The 21,440-nt window shown below is 38.9% G+C and overlaps 1 protein-coding gene across 11 annotated transcripts in view; it reads left to right on the top strand.

Moving 5' to 3' along the window:
* Window positions 1-21,440, top strand: part of FGD4 (FYVE, RhoGEF and PH domain containing 4) — a 114,944-nt gene that overhangs the window by 53,584 nt on the left and 39,920 nt on the right. For 10 of the 11 annotated variants that reach the window (XM_083820312.1, XM_083820315.1, XM_083820321.1 and 7 more), the window contains one exon: window positions 16,472-16,636. In XM_083820312.1, the coding sequence (XP_083676438.1) occupies window positions 16,472-16,636 (165 nt within the window). Of the gene's footprint in view, window positions 1-1,149; window positions 1,447-16,471; window positions 16,637-21,440 lie in introns of those variants that run through there. The other variant, XM_083820317.1, reaches the window with a different exon arrangement.

The following is a 21,440-nucleotide window of genomic DNA, read 5'->3' as shown; positions in this document are numbered from 1 at the left end:
GAGCAGTTCAAAAATACATGTCAAAAACAAACAAACAACACACAAAAGTCTGGGTTAAAGGGCTAAAAATGGATTCTGTTTAGTTTTCAAATCCATGTGCGCTGAACTTGCACCTCCTCATCTCAAGAAGAAAAATAAAACCAAAGTTTTGAAATAAATAGGAGAAAATAGTTGCTCTTACAGGTTTTGGAAAAAAAAATGAACTTTGACATCTGTACTAGAAAGGAAATAATTAGCTGCCCTCATCAAGAGAGCTGTCTCCCCAGTGAAAAAACAGATATTCATAACAATGGATTGTTTTGCAAGTGTATTCCCTGTAACCCTTGGTACTTGTCCTTCAGAGCAGCTCTGCTGTGGCGTGCTTGTGCGTAGCCTTGAGTGTGAGGATTAGGAGTGGACCTTGGTGGAAGGGGCTGCAGGGAGATGTGGTTTGGAGCCCTGGCTGAAGATGACCTCAGCTGCAGTGAATGAAGAGCTGGCTGCTGTATCCGGACTCATGTTATCCAAATTGACAGGGCTGGATTTAAATCCTGGTTTCTTTCTCCTGCTGGTATAAATGCGTGCCAGCCAGGGACCATGTGATCGGAGAGCTCACATGTGAGCAACAAGAAAAAATGCCACTTTCAGTAACTTCTCTTTTTTGTTGGTCCTTTCACTTTCTGAAAATTTGCATTTCACAATACAGAATTCACTGTAATCGCTTTGTGTTCTGCCCTTGGGCACAATAGCGAGTTTATGCCATTTTAAAATTGATTTTAAATAATTCCAGGGAGTCTTAATCTGTGCCAAATAAGCTAATATTTTCATGACAATTCCTTAGTGTAGACTTTTTTGTCCACTGCTCCAGTATTGTGTGCTGTGTTTATAAACTTATTCCTAGAATGAAGTATACACATTATACAGTGAAAAAAAATGTATTAGAAATGAGCATTGTGTAGTGCAAAGGGAGAACAAAGTCCCGACCACAAAAGTGCTCGAATTTGTCCTTTAACCTTGATAGTGCTTTATTTTCAAAGAGCAATGCAGTTTGTAGTGACAGAACTTTCATAGCGGCTTGAGCATTAGACAAAACAATTTATGGTCGTCCCTCCTCCTCTTCCTCCTCCCTTCTCCAGCACTGTGTAGTTACATAAGCTGATTTCTTTGTTTTTCCTCTTTAATAGTGAGCAGCGGGCTTCACTTCTTTCTCTAAGCTGACTGGCTCGCATGCTTACGTTTTTCCTCTTGAAACCGGCTGGCCAGAGGAGGAGCACGGTGTAATTGAAAGACCCAGCATGTAAACTGTCGGCATATACTGTACATCTGGCAAGAAGTCCTTTCTGGCAGCTTATAGGTCATGTAAATAGGATATATGTGAGCGTGCCACAGGGTTATTACCATTGTGAAAGCAATTCCTCGTGCAGTGGTACTGAAATATATTTAAAAAAAAAATGTCTTCTGAACCAGGTAAGACTGAACGGGATGCTTCTGTTAAGCCTTAATCTCTTCAAGGCTTGGGGGTGTTTGTGTCCAGAGGCACAATGAGTTAAACTTTCTCGGGGGGTGCCTTGAAGCAAGTAAACACATTAAAATCCAGCTGCTGTGTGAGGCAATACAGCTGGAATGTGGTGGTGTCTTTTTGCTCTTATTCTGAGTAAATGAGATTGCAGTTGTTTGAGCTGTTTGCCTAGTAAATGTGCCACACAGGGAACTGTGTTACTTTTGGCTTGTTCTGCTGCTGCTTTCACCAGCTCGAGACTTTCTAAAGCAAATCAGTTTTGTGATATTTATTTCTACTTCTGGCTCGTTTGTCAGGTTCATTGAGTTCTATTCATAGCTGCAAGATTTCTATAGTGCACTTCTGTAAATCAGCACTGGCTCAAAGCACTATCTCTTGCATTGTTTTAGGAAATAGGTGTATGCTTCCAACGTGCTTAGCTTTTCTGGTGTGATCTTGCAATAATCCATTTAACTTGCACTTCTGATACCTTTAAAGTACAGGATTAGCTTCCAGAATAAAAGAATGTCATCTTGTATTACACCATGCAATGAAAGGTCTGGATTTTTTTTTGCATTGAAAATGTGTTTCTAACAATTTTTAAGAATACTATTGAAGTTGCTGCTTTACTTGAGTGCATTTTGGAGTTCTGACAAAAGTTCAGCTTAGGGTAAATTGAATTAAAATGGCTTATATTTAGCCCTAACTTCTGAACACTTTTAATTCAGTTCTGCACAGAGATACAGATGGTATAGGTCTGTGGAAGGTTTGGGCTCAGCGTGCTGGTTTTCCTCTTGAAAGCCCTCTGAGGGTGCATAGAGGGAAGGGAATGATTGCATGGGTGAGCTTGAGAGATTTGCTAGAGAAGCTTGGAGCAGATGCATGCAAATGGCTCTGCCTCCTGACCTCAGTGTTTGTGGGCATCTGATTTTTCACAGGTACAAAGAATACTTGTTTTAAAATCTTTCTATTGGCTCCTTATCTGTTTTATTATCAGGTTTGAAGTTGCCCTTCTCCCTTTAGATTTTGGTAACCACCCAACAGAATGGGCATCGTAACTTTCCTCCCACTTTGTATCATTATTCTGTATCCTGAGAAAAATCTACATGTGATAGTAGGAAACGTCTTTTTTTTTTTTTTTCCCCCACCAGTCTTGCTCTTAGGAGCTGTTTTCTAGGATCTGTAATGCATACTATTTTCCTATAAACATAACACAAAACCCTCATAGATTTCCAGGAAGCTCAGTGTGGTGCTGTAAGTACTATTTTTGGTATTACAAGTAATCTTCACTTTTGCCCTTTGGCATGTTTTTGGCTATTTCAGTTTGACTTACAGTATACTTACGTATCACAGGGGCAGTCTGAATATAGAATACACTGGTGAAGCTGTGATCTCTGATTCTGAGAGATCAAATATCTGAAGAGCAAATGCATTTATATGTGCCTTAAGGTGACATAAAGTATACTGTCATACTGCTGTGGTATTTTTCAGGCAGTGTCTCTTTGCTCAGGCTCCAGTTAGAAGTTGCATGAAAGCAGTAGTGGACTGTCTTGCAAGTACTTGGCTTGAAGGGTGAGCAGAGCAAAGAGCAGCCTATGGAAGAGCATGTAGGGATCATGTAGCGTGACCTTTCCAGACTGGTATCAGGAGACCCATGTGCATAGACAGTATGCATAAAAACGGTGACACCAAGTTGTTCCGGTCAGTGCAGGTTTGAAATGGAGCGGGCAAATATCCCTTGACATTCCTAAATAGCACCTAAAAGACACATGGAGCTACTGCTTCTGCTGTTACTTGCTGGGGCACTGGGACTTGAAGGGACAGTGCCTCTTCAGGGATGTCAATTCTCACCTCAGTTTAGTCACTGCAACTGCAATGTTAAACATGCGATTGAGGGAGAGCATCCAGCTGCCTGACAAAAGCAATTCTTCCAAGTATTGAAGGCCTGTAACAAATACAGGAAACGTGTACAGTGCATCTTTTCTGGAGCTTTGACGTTTTTGAAGAAAAGAACTTTACAGCTTTATTCTTATTATTACTATTCACTATAGGGTGAAAACGTCACTGAAAAACTCATTTCAAGCAATGTCATTCTGAAAGGTTCAATGTTACTGTGACCCACAGAAGTCACCAAAGAACTAGGTGTTCTTCATTAGCTCCATCACTGTGCTTTGCACTGTGACTGCAGGCCCCAGAGTCTTCTGCTGGTCTTTTCAGTGCTAGGTGCTATATAAACAGTGAAAGACGGGCTGGTGGTTTACGTCAGTGCTTGTAAACCTAGTGAATTTGTTGACTCTTTTCTAAAAATAGAAACTAGTCATGGCACACTCATTTTCCCCATCTTCCCCCCCTGGGTTTATGATCACTATAAGACGGAAGGATTAAATTGCTGTAAGGATATGGAAACCCAGAGCCTGTGTGTTTCCTTGCAGTATGACACGCAGTAATTGACAGGAAGAGGAGTAGGTAGTTATCAAACACAATCTTTGCTTTATATTGTTGTGAAATATTTAACATACTGTGACTGCTCTCGCTTGTGAAGATGCCCATGCAGGAATGACCTGTCGCTTGCAGGGAGGGAGAGAAAGGAAAAAATAAAGGAAGGAAGCAACAACTGGGTGAGGTCATATAAGGTGGAGAGGGATTGGAGTATTGCCAAACTTCAGGTTATAAAAGAAACGAAATGTTTAGCCTTAAACAAATGTGTTTTTGTTTGGTTGGTTTGTTTTGATTAATGTCATAGGTTTTTGTTTGCTCTCTGTTTTGGAAGACTTTCATCCCCAACATGCAAGCTGTCAGCTCTTTTTTTTTTTTTTAATGAATATTTTGATACTGTTCTGATGCCAAAAAGTGAGGCTTTAAGGAAAACGATGAATGCTGCACAGGAGTCCTCAGGGTTGTGCTGCAGCTGGGTGAGCAGCTCACGTGACTGAATGGGTGGGTGCTGCCAGGGGGCTGCCCAGGCCCTCCCTGGGCCTTTCCCAGGCTTTTGGTCTCATCCCCAAGCCATTTCAGCTTGCTCACACAGCAGAAAACTAGTATGATACAAGCAGCATATTGTTTTCTTGTGGGGTTAGGTTGGCCTGGCAATAAATCCAAAAAGTATTAGTGTTGGTAAGAAGTAAGCGATTGCAACTCAAAGGATGGTGAGGAAAGGAAGGGGATAAAGCTAACCCTTTTCTGTGGGGGTCATCTTGGTCAGTCTCCATGGTTTTATTTTTGGTTTTGAGCAGCCTTTTTTAGTCTGTCCTGAGGCCATAAACATTTTCATTTTCAGAATGTTTGCAAAGTGAAAGGTTGCACATCCTTCAAGTGTGTTGGACAAAACTCGAGTTGTTTTAAAATCATTTATCTTCAGGAAGTGTTGGTGGGTTTAATGTATTTTTACTTTATATGACTTTTTAAAAAGCATTTTCTATCCATTTGCTCATTTGAAGATAAGGAAGTTGCTTAAACAATCATATGACTATTAAGCTTTTTGGAACAGGATGGTAAATATTCATCTGAGTCTGCAAGAAAAACATTTTAATTCTCTGAATTAAGTTTTAAGAGATGATATTTAAAATTCATCATATAGTAGTTATTTTTTAAAATATATTTTAAATGGGATTCTGGAAAAGAGAGGAGAGAGAAATAAACATTACAATTGTTCTCAGTTTGTATCTCTTGGCCAGTTCATAGCATAAAACATAAAGCTGTTGCAACCTGTTCTGATGTTCAAGAGGTGATTGCACTGATGGCAGGTCTGCTGAGCTGAAGCGAGCTCTGTGAACAGCAGCACAAACAGTAGTAATTTTTGGCAATGTGAGGCTAAGGCTTTATTCCCCGTTTGGATTCCAGGCAACATGTATTTGACTTCCTTCCGTAAGGATGATTAGAAACTGATGAGTTAGCGTGAAATGGTGATCTCTCTCTCTCTCTCTCTCTGTCGCTCTTTATAGGCAAGGCACCACATAAAAACTGGCATAATTATGGTAAGCTTTGAGGAGACAGAAAAAGGAAGGTCCCTCTTAAACAATTTCACAGGAAGGCCCTAAATGTACTTAAAGCAAGCTTTTTCTGGCTATTCTTACTTTTTTTTTTTTTTTTCCAAACCAGGTCAAAAGCAGGAAGCACTTGAATTCTTGTGAAGTGTCCAGCTTTGGGTTCTTTATATTTCTGTTTCGGTGCAATGAGCCATTCCTAGGGAGCTGCTTGTTTTTCTGTGTCTTGTAGATGATGGTTGTTAATTACTTGGCAGGGAGACGGGAGTGCTCAGAGAGCCTGACAGCAGGCTGTGCACCGCTGACTTTGGGGAGGAAAAGTGTTCTCTGCTGAGCAGCTGGAGCACCGCACAGCTGTGCTGCTGATACGTATTTAAGGGACTCACAGCCACATGTTTATCACCCTCTTTATCACTGTTCTTTATCATGTCCATAATTTTAAATATACTTCAATCTTTCAAATAACAGAAAGTAGTGGCTGGTGTGCTGTTGTGGTGCTATTATGCAGTTAACATGCTGCAGCCTTTTCTTTAATTAGAGCATATTATTTTAAGTCTCGATTCATGTATGTTTAGAGAATAGGGTTTTGACACAAACACACACATTTCAATACTGTTTTCTCCAACAGTAACCCTTCAGAAGGGATTGAATGGAATTAACATCATCTAGTGGCTACTTGCCTCTGAAAAGAGTGCCTCGTCTTCCTTTCCCCTGTCAATACATTTGCATCTTTGCCCAAGCCCCAGTGCATCTGAGGTGACTGAAGGTGTGAATCTGGAAGAGTTAGTTGCGTTTTTTTTGGTTTTTTTTTTTTTTTTTTGGCAGGATTACATTTCTGAGGGCTTAACTTTCCCGGCCTGCATCCTGTGGCTAGATGCATGCCAGCACTGATGCAAAGTGGTGGGAGCAGGCAGCCGGGAGGAGGGAGGGGAGCGGGTGGAACAACTCGTGTCAGTGCTGGCTGGCTCCTGGATGGCTTTGGGTTGCCAGATCTGGCCCGACACACTTACTGCCTCAGCAGCTGGCAGTGGGAAGCAGTTCCTGTCTATCAGTGATAATTTTATTGGCTTCTATTGCATAATTGACTTCTGTTTGGACCTTTGGCTATTATGCATTTCAGATATAATGCATATACATTCATACCTTGAAACTACTTAAATGCTATCAGAATGTATCTTTCTATCAGTGTGTTCAGATCTTCTGAAAGAATAGTTGTCAGTTATACTTTGAACCTCCTGTTATTAGATTTTTTTTTTTCCTGTGGGTCTGTGGTATTTCTTTTTTTTATTTCTAAGCATCCTATTTCTAAAAATATTTGCCTAGCAGTTCATCTTCTATCAACAGAAGTAGCTGAATGTATATCTTAAAGCATATGTGTGTTTTCTAAAATAGCTCTGAGTTGAGATGAATCTGAAACAACTGCATAGGTAACTGGGCAGAGAAGAAGAGGAAAATATCAACAATTGACTTGATAGGGAAGTCTTCTTAAGCAGTGTATAGTGAGCAAAATGGTGAAATTTACAGTTCAGTCTTATTTATCTTTTTTTTGAAAACCTGTAAGTATTTGTCAAACCTAAACACTATTGTTTTATAATAGCTTAGAATTTATAGAAGTGAATGACTTTTTTTAATTCTTTGAATTAGTATTACAATTGCATAAGTATATTCTATTATGACATCTTGAATAATTTCAATAGTTTGTACAAAATAAAAGTATCTGCATGTTTTTCTAACATGACTCCAGTACTGGAGGTGCTCTCCTTAGTATGAAATGTTAGACTGCTGCTTAGTTATGGCATCCTGCTGGTTATCTTACATATAGTAACTGGAAGAAATTAAATCATCTTAAGACTCAGCAAATCAAGCAAAAGAAATATCTAGGGCTTAATGCCACAGCCCTTGTTCAGACAAGTGATTGTTCTGTGATCAGTGGGTCTGGTTATTCAAATGGGGTGTTGTCATTAAGTAGGAGGTCAGGATATTTCAAAAATGATGAGTGCTGCTGGTGTAAAATATGCTGATAACCTAAAATTCATTAAAAAAAAAGTCACTGTTTTGTAGAATGGCTGGGGATCCATTCCTCACCTCACAGCTCTACAAGGAAAACTGAAAGGAAAAAATACTTTGGGAAAACTTGGCAGAAGTGCTTCGTGCTAATCTTTTCTCACGGTAGGGTTCACCACAGTGGCTCTTAATGCAGTAGGAACTCAAGAAAGACACAAACCTTACTCAAGCCCTTCCTTCATCAAATGCGTGTGAAACTGTAAAAAGTTCACAAGGACACGGAGGGAAGCAAATGGCCCTCAGGTACAATGCTCACCAATTTTACCATGATTGCCACAGGGAAGAGATTGAAGGATGTAGTCAGTACTCTCCTGGGACTGTAAAATATTGCCATGTGAGAAGCACTTCTTGAGCTGAAAGTTGCTATCATGTATTATGGAACTAGCAAAAGACTGTGTTGACAAGGAGGGCGAAATTACCTGAAATTACCTGGTGTAGAAATGAGACAGTAACAGCAGAAAGCTGAATGTGGTGGTTTCAAGGATCAACTTACTCTGCGTTATCCTGGAGCGATGAAACTGCTGCTACTTACTATACACTTTTTATTATTTTATTTATTTATTTTTTGTGGTAAAGTCATCGTTTTTAAATACATGAAGCTTATGGTTTATCATTTGTAGGGTTACAAACCTTGGTAGCCTTTAAGTCTTGGAGATAGTCTTCACAAAAAGAAGAAAAGGAAATCAGGCCCAAATCACTTAAACAATATTGATACTATTTTATTAAAAACAAACTATGAAAAGTCTCCACAGGTAAAAAGAACACTGCTGCATATTTTCTATTTAGATTTTGGGCTTGATAATACATGTTCAAAGACCAAAGTGAAAATGAGTTTGAGGGACTGTTTTGTAATACAGGAACCCAAGTATTCATGTGAAAGAGTAGTTCTTGATTCCTGTAAACAGAACTCATTTTGCTTAGAGCTTTCCCTTCGATCATATGTTTTCTTCTGGAGATGTGACTTGAAAGTTGGTTGTCTCTGTTCATATGAGAAATCTCCAATAATCATTAAATAGCTGATTAACAGCAGCCATCACTAAAGCCGTTGTCCTAGTGTATATGAGTATAGGTGACTCCTAAGAGCCTTAATATAATAGAGTCTGTGTTTTTGGCCGAGGACTTAAGTCCTAAGCTACTACTCTCAAACCACAAACTGCACGTTGGCAGCATATTCTGAATTAGTGGTTTCCACTCAAGGGAAACTGAGGCGTGCTTCAGCCCAAGCCGGGCGGTCCTGCCTGCTCCCTCCATGCCCCTTCTCCCTTTCAGAGGAGGGAGTAGCAGTGGCAGGTTTCTGGAGGTCCTGCCATCTGGAGCAGTTGCTCTGTCAGTAGCAAGACCCACAGGCTTGCTGTCTCTGCTTCTTATGATGGAGGAAGATGTAAGAGTAGAAAACCACAGCAGCAGAGGCCAGCAGTGAGGTTGTTGCATTATCTCAGAGACTTGCAGCTTCCGCAGCCCTCCACCCCTGTGGCCATCAGTAACCTCAGCTTCAGCTGAGGTCCTCCACCCCTAAGGTGCCTTGAGCGTCAGTTTCACCACTGGTGTCCTCCAAAAACTGAGTGATTAGAGAGCAGTGGCACTGCAAGTCTGTCAACGATAGGAAAGTTGTGGTCCAGCAGGGGGAAGGTGTAGAAGATGGCGACTGCAGAGAGCCTTGTTCTCAGAAGGCTCAAACCATGGGTACAGTTTTTAAAAGCTGTTCACTGTTCCTTTTCCTGTTTTATTTTATGTGACTAGTTAGCATTATAGTATAGCATATACCACTTGGACTTCTATCAAATTAATTTTGATTTTAAAGACTCCACATACTGCAGGTGGTTTTTTGACTTGCTTTGCATTCCCTTTCCTCACTTTGCATTTCCATATTCCTGACTCCAGAATGTGCCCTCTCTGATGAGGCATGTGTTGTATTCTCTGTTGTAATCTCTAATTGTCCAATGGAGAAACTGTAATGTTTTCTAAGGAACTTGTTTTTTGGGTTCAGCCCTGGAAAGAGCCATTTGAAGCCTTGTACAATGTTTTTTATTTTGTCGGAGCAGCACCAGCAATGCAAGTTATGTTATTGCGCTAATCCAAAATTTAGACAAATGTTAAGAGATAGTCACATTAATTGCTGACTCACTCCTTTTACTAAGACCACAGCAGATGCACAGGCCTGCTTGCTTGGAAATTACTTTTAGATCAGAGCCAGGAAGGAAAGCAGAGTTAAGACACACTGAGTATGCCTGCTGTAGCCAGCGCTGGCACAACATACGTAGTGAATGTGAAATTCACCATTGAGTCCTTTACTTTGTGTTATATATAGCATCCTGAGACTGAGGTCAGGAGGTTATCATTGTTTTATCTTACTTGTTAGTATTTCGGTGTTTCCTTTTGAAGCTTAGGCTTTAAAATCTTAAAGCAGGTAAGCTGTTTGAATGCAGTGGCATCAAAGCTGGTAGCTCGGCAAATTTGGGCTCTTTAGTTGCAGTGACTGTAAGGCACTATTTCAGGCACAAAAATAAAAATTACTGTGGGAAAGACACATGGTTTCTCCCAGCCAGAACAACCATAAAGCTCGAGAAAACACGGGAAAGGTGACAGTGGCTGCTTGCGTCTCATGAATACCCACAAAACAGATCAGTGCAGTAACGTGTCGTCTTAGACCAAGCAGATACGGGTACGTATCTGCTTTGAATTGGGTTCTATCAAAAACACTCTGCATGACCCAGAGATTCTTAGAAGTGAAATTATTTCAAAAGAACTATTATTCATAATGAAATTATTTCTTATTAGAAAATTGTGTGTCTCACACGGTTGAACTTGCTGAAGTTTGTTTCAGTTCTATATTCCTGCTGTTTGTTTTCAGTGGCTCACGTGTGTGGTGTGCATACTATAATTTGGAAACCTCTGCTCTTCATTATTATGCAAACTAGCTTACCTACTAAGAATCTGAATGTTTTCTGGTTCCCAGGAAGTATTGTGTAGCAAATATTTGGCATACCAGTTTTGAGTTGAGTAATGTTTCACTTGTTTAATTTTACCATCAAATGTTGTGGTTATATTCACCATGTTTATTGAACAAAAGGTGTGGTATCGATACACTTCTTGTTTTCTACCTTATTTGCTTGCAGATTGATTTACTCCTTGCAATAAATGCTGTGAAAGGGAGGACAGCATTTGGTAATCCTAAGGATGTTTCCATGCACTGACATGAGAAATAATAGCCTTGTATGCATCACATCTCCATTATTCCCAGAAAGTGGTCTACCTTCTATTGAACTTAGAATATTTTTGCTTGTGTCTGGAGAATAGCTTTGTAAGAATTTTTTTTTTTCTGGATTTTGCTAGCAAGTGTATCTGAACTAATACTTCACTAGAACTTGATCTGCATCTTAAGTTTTTCCAAGATTCCACTCTTCAAAGATAATTCTAAACCTTCTGATATTTGCCTTTTATGTTTTTTGGCCAGCACCATACTGCAGAAAGAAAACTAATTTCTTCAGCTACACAGCCCTACTGACTTCAGCAAAAATTATTTTTCTCTTTTTACAGCATTGCATTATCAACCGCTTGCAGTATTTCAGCAGTTGCTCACCACAATAAACGCTGCCTGACGTTTAACCTTTAGAGCTCATCTGCACAGAACAGAATATCAGTGTGAAATTTTTGCACCGTTCTGAAGTTGCAACGCATTCACAAATCTGTCATTGCTATGATAGAGAGGGGACAATGTATCAAAACACAAATACATAATTAACTTTAGAGGATAGCATTTAATAGAATTTGGAAGAAGGTACATTTTTTGTTTGTTCTCATTAGAGACACTTGGATCTCCAGGCTTCCTACTCTCCTCCTCCATACTCCAGATTTTCAGATAGTTTTAGCTTATTCCAGGCTGTTATTCTTAAAACATGTTTGGGTATGTAATTAGCAGTATATGCCTCAAAGTATTGTATGGGTTCCTCACAAAAAGGGCAAGCCTGTGAATAGTAGGCACTGAGTTACTAAAAACTTAATTTTGAGAGCAGGTTTGGACACAGTTGTGGGCAAAATCCATGACCTGATTTACTAGATTTCCTGCTCGGGCCTCAACAAATCTGCTATTGTAACTGCTTGTGCAAGAGTCCTTTGGCTGCTTTCATCTTTGGACTTAGGAAACAGCTCATTCTTGCGCTGGCCCCACTATGGCTCCTGTAGCATTCAGTGAAGCAAGTGGATGTTTGAATGAATCTTTTTAGTGTCACAACTACTTAATATTGTTTTCAATTTACCAGGAGATTGTATGCGTAGATTACTGTGGCTAAACTAATGCTTTAGGTAAAGGCTTTGGTAGGGAGAATATTAGCTGAACCTCCATGTGTGTCTGGGGGCTAGTAGGAAGGGTGAAGCTTTGCACTGATGTTACGCGAAAAGATCTACCAATATTAAATCAAAACCACAATCATGATGGTAGGTATTGTTGGGACTTAATACACCAGGTGTGTATATGTAGTTATGTAATTTTCAGAGAAGTAAAGCTGGTTTTGAGACTTAAATTTTGCCTCCTGCCAGTCCCCAAAGAGTAACCCTTTCCCCATAGGCTTTGGTTACATCTGGAAATGTTGCATTTCGTGCATTCAGAATGTACAATCAAGAGTAAATCACAATGGCAGTAAAAATTAGAGGGGTACTGGAGCAGTACGGATGCAGGGATAAAAGCGGATATCACAGAAAATCTGATGGTGGGATTATTTTCCTGAATTATTGTTTCCAGGATTATTTTCCTGAAGCTCATGGAACTTCTGATGGAAGACCAATGCAATACTGAAACATTACTTTAACTTTTTGTAAATACACAAGTCTTTTTTTCATGTTACTGGCATTTCAAGCTGGTTGACTGTCTAAAATGTTCATGGCTCCAAGTTATTTTTAATTAAAATACTCTGAAAAATTAGATAATGCATCTCCTAGCTTCAGACATCTAATTTTCTTGCAGATGATAAGCAAAACAACTAAGCACTTATCAAACTTACTATGTTTGTTTTTCTTTTGTTAGTTATCTCTTCTTCCTCATTTACATTCTTGCCTGCCTCCATTTTAATTTTCTGTGCTCTTCAATGTATTTAATCATCCCCAATTATAACAAGCTGTGTTAGTCCTGTACTAGTGAATACAGTAACTGGCAAGTAGTATTTTGCTTATTGCATGTCTGAGTTCAGTTAAAATCTCTCAGTTATTATAATACATAAAATTGCAGAAATACACAGGTGTTTCTCTAATCAGATTAAAATCAATCGCAATGGGGATCTGTTTCAGCCCAGTAGAAACTGCAGGTTTTTGCAGCATATCTGGCTTTTTGCATATATAATAAAAAATTAAGTTGTACTTACAGAGCAATGATTGAATTTCTAAAAGGTAGACTGCTTTCTTAAATGGTCAGAATTGAGCAGAATTGCTTGTGGAGCAAACATTTGGTATTTTTGTACGTGCTGAAAATGATGTGTTTGGGTTTTTCTTAAAATACACTTGCAAGTCTTTGTTATTAGATAGAAATACAGGAATATTCACTACAGATTTGTGTCACTTTTATTTATTTATTTATTTATTGCCTACATCACCTGGAAGGTAGTATCTTTCACTGGCAAGAAACTAGGGATTAAATTTCCAGGGATGTTAAAGTATGCTTTTCCTCCAGAGAATGTGACTACTCAGTTCTATATAGAAGTATGATGTGGCCAGATTTCATTTACCTTTCTCCATTCCAGCTTTACATATGAAGAAAGCTGAACGTATTTTGTTCATCCTGATGCGGCTATATTACTCTTCAAAACATGTGGCTTGGGGATGTGGAATGATTAACAGAATTACTTGTTTGAAATATGTCTTGAATATCTGTAGCGTGTCAATCTGCAGCAAATAAGTCTTCCAGACAGGATGAATCATTCATATAATGGTTTGTGCAACAGTAATGAATTTGAAGATGTTCTTCTTCCGTGCACTCGCCAAGCGTTGAATTGTTAGGAGTGTTAAACCAGAGTACATTTTAGGTCAGAATGCCTCTTGGAGTTTTGTATTATATCAGCGGTTGCAGAAGATCTCGCTGCAAAGAAGCAACCTCTTCTGTCGCTTGTATTACAGCGGAGGAGCTTTGAAAAATGGATTTTGTTCATTGAATGCAATGAGCATGTGCTAGTCTGGTGGGTGGGTGGGTGGGGGGATGCTGACAACAAAACTGATTCTTAAAGCAGATCAATGTTTTTGCATCAAAAATTTGTTTTCAGATGTTCCTGGTTTTGTGAGACTTTGTGCTAAAGCTGTGTGTGTGTGTGTGTGTGTGTGTGTGTGTGTTAACAAGGCAGAATCCAAGCCTGAATATTTACTTTGAGGGACTGGGGTTGCATTTAAATGATAGACTTAGACTGAAGTAAGGACTCCAGCAGCAGGGCGCTGGCTTGCCCCCTGCCAGCTGTGTTCCTGCCTCTTCCCTTGTGCCAGCAGTGGTGCTGGAGTGGCCATGGGTTCACTGAACCCACCTGTCTAAAACGAAATCCAGCTTTCAGTTGTTTCATTTCTGCTGCTCATCTCAATGTGTGGTTTCACAATTGCTGGTGCTAGCCTAGGAGGAGGAGTAGCCAGGAGGAGAAGCTGGAGTAGTCGCTGACAAGGAGGGAGGAGTGGTAGGCAATAGAACTACCCTGTTCAGCAGCAGCTCTGTGTCTGGGTGAGTGATAGCCTTAAACAGGAGAAAGCACGTTGATAAAGTTGCATGTGTAAAATATGTTCCAATTCCGACCCTGGCTGTACCTTGTTTTCTCAGGGAATTCGAATAATAAGGTGCTATTTTGATGGCGATTTCCAGCCTTGGCCTGAACAGTTGGCAGTAGCAGTGCCTCTCACTGATCTGCAGTTGCGGAGGTGGAAATCTTGAAGTGAGCTGTCAGATCTGCAGAAAGACAGAACAGTTTTCAAAAAGCTCTAAGACATCATCACACTTTTCACCCTCACTGCAAAGTTGTAAGAGTGATTTCTCATGTATGTTCAGTTGCCTACCTGATGTGTGGGATGTACTGATCCTGCCAGGAGTTTCTCTTTCTTAAAATTGTTTGTAAGTTGGGGTTTTCCAAATTGGACTGTGAACAGTTGCAATATGGTATGGATTTCTGGAGGAGAGGGAAACTCAGTCTGTCAGCTCTTTGATGGAGATGGGGAAGACTTGCTCATACAACCCACATGCCATCCCCTGGGTCTGTCCAAGAACTTTCAATACTCCAACCTACATAGGAGAGGTGGAGATGGCACTTAAGGTATATAATGTATATATCCTGGTGTAATAAGGAATGGTCTGGGATAGAGCTACCACTGTAGTACAAGACAACTTTTTGTATATGGAGATACCCAAAGAAGCACAGCTGAAGAGTTTGCTCCTAAGATCACAAATGTCTGGTGAGCGTTATTAAATTGGCCTTGTGGCTGGTCCCAGAACCTTTATGTTCTTGGGGTAACTGAATGAAGCAGAAGAGGGAATGGTGCTATGTTGCAGCCACAGGTGTCCTGCATGTGTTGTGATCCCAATACTAGTGCCTTGGTTGGGTGGGTTGTTGATCTCTTCATGGACCTTTGCAAGCCTCCATGTTTGTAGAAGGAGCTTCTTAGTGTACGGCTATTGCAGTCTTTAAAAAGACAATAAGCTTCTAAGAAATAAGTATTTGAAAATACTGTAGCAATCCACAAAGTATTGAAGAGTCTTTAAATAGTGTTAAGCAATAGCTGTGGAATCTCTTTCCACCGCTCTTTTAAGAGTAGGCTTGGCTGTTGGCTTGATATAATGGATTTTGCCTTGGGATAGGAAGATGCATTATATCAGCTCTTCTAGGTTCTGCAGACCAGTTGTTTTTCAGAAGACAACAGAGGATTGCCTTATGAAATGGTTGGCTGGGTTTTGGATTAGTTTTTTTGGAAACTAGCAAACAAAACCCCAATTGTACTTCATTTCTGCTAGTACAAGCAAGCAGAGGTGAAATGATGGCAAAGAAAAGCAATAAATTTAACTATTCAAACTCTACCCTAGTTATTTTGTGAAAATGAAAATAATTATGGCAACACTGCAAAAAATGAGAAATGGATTTTCAGTCTTCCCCTTGCACTTCCTGACAGAAAAAAAAAAGTGGATTTTTTGATTCAGAGATGGAAGAATATTGACTTAAGTGAGATTTCTAGGTCCTTCATATAGTATTTTAAGTCTTTGATAAGGTTTACAGAATGAGTAACTTCCATGCCCACAAAACAAAATGCATGGTTTAGGCTTACAGAAGTACCTTTCTAACACATGCTTTTACTACAGTTTCTGTTGTTTAGATATGTTTTGCTTTATTTTTGCATCCAGCTTTCTTACAAATAGCAGCATATTGATCCTCTCAATTAGAATGAATTCCGTTCTGCTAGGACGAAATGCAATAGAAGTTCGCTGGCTTTGTGCTTTGCTTTTTTTTTTTTTTTTACTGTCCGTAATAATTGCTCTGGCCTACAAAAAAATGACAATTAGCAAATTTTGGATGCTATCTTCAATAATTAAAATATTTTGAATGTATAGCATTTTGTGAACACTTTGGATACAGAAATAGAATGGCTGAACAAACACGCTGTTTTTTCAGTAGCTCTATTGAACAAGCACATTGACAGTTCAGATGGGAAGAAGTCAGAGATTGTAAGCTTTCTATAGGAGATACTAGGCTAGCCATGGTGGAAATATATATATATATATATATGTTTAATACATGCAACTCTTCAAGATTTAAGCAAAGTAATAAATTTGAGTGAAAGGTAAAGCTTATTTTTACAATAAGACACTCTCCAAAGTGAAGACAAGTATTCAAATGTTCTCTGTGGAGAAGTGTTAGCACTTAAAATGTGTGTTTGTAGTCATTCTACTTTGCATTTAATCCTGTTTCTAACTCTTGTTTTTTGAACATGTTTTTTTTTTCAGGCAGCAGCATCTGTCCAAAGTCCTTAATACCGTCTAGATCTTGTCCAGTGAGTGCCACAGCCAGGCTAGTTGAGCAGAATGCACGCAATGAAGCGGCTCAGGGATTAAATGGAAGTGTGCCAGTCAAACAGTCCCCACGTTCAGCTTCAAATCCAAAGCCACAAGGTAAATAGTATCAAATACTTCAGTTTGGTAATTTGTTCTTCATCTTACTGTCAGAGAAGTAGAGCACCTTGGAAGAATTGTACTTCTTGGAGAGAAAATAATGGGGTAAAAGTTTCCTATGGAAATACAAATGTTCTGTAAATGCTTTGAATGGGTAGTTTCTGATGAAGTAATATTTTGCTGAGAAAGGTTTTCAGAAGAAAGATTGGACTTACTATCACGGTTTAAAAAATGGTAGGTGGTGCTTGCATCTCAATTATCTAGCAATTTGCTGTGCACTTAACTGCCAGGCAGCAAGTGTGAAAGTCTTTCGGTGCCCAAGACGTGGCTAGTAGTTAAAGATGAGAAAACATGTGTAAGTCCCTTGTTAATATTAAGCTGATGTCAGGGCTTGTTTTTCATACGGATTACCATTTTTGAGCTGGAAGGTTGTGACACTATTTTTGAATGAGATGGAGTGTTTGGCAAGCTGACTTCACAGCAGGGAGGAAATTCAGGACCTTTGAGATTCCAGCTGAGCTCAGTACAGGTAGGATTATGTGGAAAGAGATTGGAACTCGGTGCTTGCACAGTAAAAGCTGTACGGTATGTCCTGCAGAGTAGTAGATTGCTCTTCTTCCTGTCCATAAATAGCGTTTTCAATTTTAGAAGATAAACCTACATGTTGAAATTACATATCTAAACCTCTAACCATTTTTTATGTGGTCTTCTCAGTAATGTTAATGATTCTGCTGAGGTTGGTCATAACACAGTCCCTGTGAGTCCCTGTTTTCTGGAAATCTTGAATTCAAAGAGAATCTGAACTGATGTCTTTTAGTAGCGATGTACAGTAGGAACTTCATCTCAAAAGAATTTTGAAGACTGATATCACGATCTTGCTCAGTGAATTGGATTCTAAGACACAGTGCTGATGTGAGAGAAGCTAGAGTCACTTACAGAAAACTAGATCACATCTAAACCATGAATAGAAAATAGAATCATGTAGACTCATCATGTTGTGGATTTAAAAATCTGTGTATTGGTCCATGGGAAAATGCATCTTGAAGAATTTTGCAGTAGTCCTGAATTTATCTTAGAGTTAAGGAGGGGAAGACATTTTTGAAAAGCTTTGTTTATTTAGGGTGAATGAGAGCAAAATAAATCTCTGTTTTTTTTAATGTTGTTTATTATTATTTAACCTTTGATAAAACATTTTTAGTTTAGTGAACAATACTGGCAGTCATATGTAAACATTGCTTATCAGAGTGGTCTCTCTGCACCAGTTCCTAGGGCTCTGAAAAGCATTCTCCAGAGCTAAGTTAGCAAGAGACCACATGTTCTTCCCAAGAAAAATATTTTAGAAGAGAAATGGGCAATGAATAAAAAGATTTAAACTTTTCAAAAACAAAGATAGCCCACTTAGTATAAATTTCAGCTGTTAGATAAATTAGGCATTGGATATTATTGAACCTCATTCATTCAAGTCATAACACAGCTTTTGTTGCTCTTTTGTAGCCATGACTTCTTTGTTTATGCCAAAATTGCTTGCTCCAAAAGTGGCATAGCCAGGAGTAATGCTGTAGTCTAAGAAATGCAGCTGTGGAGATTCTATACAATAATACTGTCATAAATAGTATTTTGTGCATGCTCTATCCGTGGGCCTATGTCTTTCTCTGTTCCTATTAAATGTGTGCTGCATATCAAAATTACAGAGTATTTTGTTTTGGCTTTTTTAAATTCAATTGAAGCAAAACAAAATAGAGACCAAATTGTTTAAGCAAACTAAATTGATCTAGTTTATTGGTTTAAATGTTACTGAGGTTTTGTTTTGTTTTTTTTTTTTTTTTTTTTTTGAGCAGCTATTAACGTACAGGTATGAAGTCATTTTAGTTTTATAGTAGCAGGAAATGTTTCTCCAAATTGTTGTTCTAGTCTTGCAAATACTAAATGTCCTTTTGTAATGAAAGGAAGTAAGATCACAGACCTGAATCGAAATGCCAATGTGTTTGGTTGCTGATGAATTAACTGTGAAATGACCTTCATCTAACCTACAAAAATGTATACAATTAAAATGAGAGAGAGAAAGAACACTTTGAAGTTGGATTATAAGTGGGGGTATGGGTATTTTTAATAAGCTTAACCTTCATATAGAGGCAGAATGTCCAAAATCTTGCGCTTGAAATAAATGAACCATGGACTCTGAACGTGCTTTGCTTTGTACTTGGCCACTGAGCAGTAGTTTAAATTTTTGGAAACAGCTTTCTTAGGGCAGTTAGAGCAAGTGAACACTTTTTCTGCACAGAATCCAATATAAAATTCTTTCAAATTATTTTTTTTCCTGGCATTTCAAGGAGAAAACAAAGTAGCTGTCTGATACATTGATAGTAGGAAATAATAAAAAAAAAAAAAGGCAATTTTTGTTCCCCATTAATTCCTTCCATCAACAATTTAGCAGTTCATATGTCAGAGTTCTGTGCTAAGTAGAAGTTGATTCACGAAAGTCTGCAAATTTGGAATGAAAGCAGAAGGTGAAGGCCAGTTAGGGTGTTAAGTGAGGAAGCCTCGACTGCAGAGAAAAGCAGTCACAGTGTGTACCAGCTGTGAAACGCGGTGCTTTGCCTTTGCATCAGCGTGGTGCATTCTCTGATAAAGGGGTAAATCCAGACTGGAGGTAGTCACTGGAAATAGAAAAATACACTAATGAGTTCTGGGGCAAACGTAATGTGCAAGAAATGAAGCAAGTTGTTAGAAAACTTGACATTTGTGCTTACCTACAAATACTTGGGCAGCAATCTGGACCTAGCGATAGCAGACTGCATGTGGAGTCACATGAACGAGTTGATGCATTTTTTTTCTAGGTTCTTCTATTCCATGCTTTTTGAACCTCTTTTATGAGCTTTATATGATGCCCAGTTATGAAGTATTGGACACTAAAACTGTTGTCTCTAGCAGCCAGTATCATTGTAGGAAGGAAAATCTGTTAAGTGTCAACGCTTCCTCAAAGCAATGAAGGATCTTGTCAGTTGAGGGCTGCGCATCAGTTGCTCATTTAGATTTTTCTAATGAGCACTTAGGAGTACTTGTGAATCTCCTGCTGATTCCAACGAGGCATCTTTGTTAGGGTTGGAGATGACGTGCTGCTCCAGAAGATGGCCTGGTGTGTGCTACTATGAAACTGTATGGACACAAACATTCAAAACTTGGTCAGCTGAAGTGCATTTACTGTGTCACATCAGTCCTGCTCTCCTTTCTCTGCTAATTATAAATTAGTCCATGGTTTCGAAGCTATTTTGTGGCCTGGGCCCAGAAAAGCTGAAAAACCTCTTAAAGGTGTGCAATGTATACTGTATTTTTCTGGCAAAGGAAACTTCTACAATTAAAGGTGAACTGGACTGAAACTGAGAGCCAGCTAGACTTCTCCAAACTGTATGGTGCCTTAAGAAACCGAAACCTGTAGCAATGTCTCTTTTAGCAAGCAAAATGCTCATTTCCAAACCTAATCTTCAGAAAGGAGATAAATGAATAAAGCGCACTTGAGTGTTACTGGTTTTATTTCTTAATATGTTTTTGAAAGATACTTGTTCTGATATGATATAAAAATGTGGAAATGTACATCCTAAAGAGGAGCTGACATTTTTCCTCCTTCTGCTGAGTCTAGGTTACTGGTTATTTTGTACTGTTCTTGCTACTGTAAGTCTTTAGTATCTATCCAGCTGTGCTCGTTTGATCCTCATGAAGGTGATGGAGCACGCAAAAAGACGATGAAGATGACTCAGCTGGGAGAACTGTAGTTGCTTATCACAGGAACTGTTTTTATATTTTCATTGAATTAAAACGTGGCAGCATTTTTAACCAGCAGAATTTAAGTGCATAGAGGGTGAATGAACATGCGTTCTAAGAGAAGTGATAGACTTTGCTAATATGCCTTCTTGTCAGCAGAGGTTGTTGCAGCTATTGAGCCATTTGTAGGTGCCTCAAATTACCTCCCATCTCCTTATGCATATGCCAAGTTGAATGCACAACTAGGGACTACAATTTAAACACTGATTGTATATTTTGGCTAGCACAATGCAGTAGCGGCTACCTGAGTATACTAAGGGGTTTTCTTCAGGCAGAATATTCTGTTCATATCTCCTAATAAGCTCAAAATTCTACAGTGTAGAGACAAAAGTATTTATAGATTTGACAGAGCTCTGTATTATGCAGTATATTAAAATAGGCCAGTCTTTTCTCATTTCTTTTCTTTAAGATCCTTGCTCTGTGAACTTTGAAAAATAATCTGATTAAAATAAAACACTTTAGAAGTACATTGAGGGAAGAATTAATGGAATTTGTTTTCTGTAATTCCTGTTAATAAGGTTGACCTTACAGGGAGGTTTGCAGTGCTTTTTATACTATTGTGCTTTTCTTTTCATTGATCTTGTGACTGTCCTTTCCCCACTGTGCTATTTCTAAAAGTAATAGTAGCAACAGCAGCAACTGATTATGGGAAATGCTGTCTGTTAGATGGTAATAAGAAATAAAGAAGAAAATAACTTGCACTGGGGATTTGGTATGTCTATTTGGTTTGTGGTTCTCCTCTGAAGACGTCACAGGAATTTTTGATATACTGGTTTTGTCCAGTTTGACCAGAGATTCCTCCAGCTTACCCTACTGAAATATTATGTTGGTATTTTTCTTTCCTTTTTTTCCCTTAATAATAGCTATGAAAATGTGCAATCCCTTCACAGAATGTCCTAGAATTTGATTTTTGTCCCAAGGGATCCCCTACAAAAATAGCTTTCAACTAATTCTTTCTGCTTTATTAGTAGACACTAATTCCCTC

The sequence above is a fragment of the Anser anser genome (assembly GCF_964211835.1).
Source record: "Anser anser genome assembly, chromosome: 1".
NCBI classification, from domain to species: domain Eukaryota; kingdom Metazoa; phylum Chordata; class Aves; order Anseriformes; family Anatidae; genus Anser; species Anser anser.
Note: the sequence above shows the minus strand (reverse complement) of the source record. Positions and strands in the feature narration are given on the sequence as shown.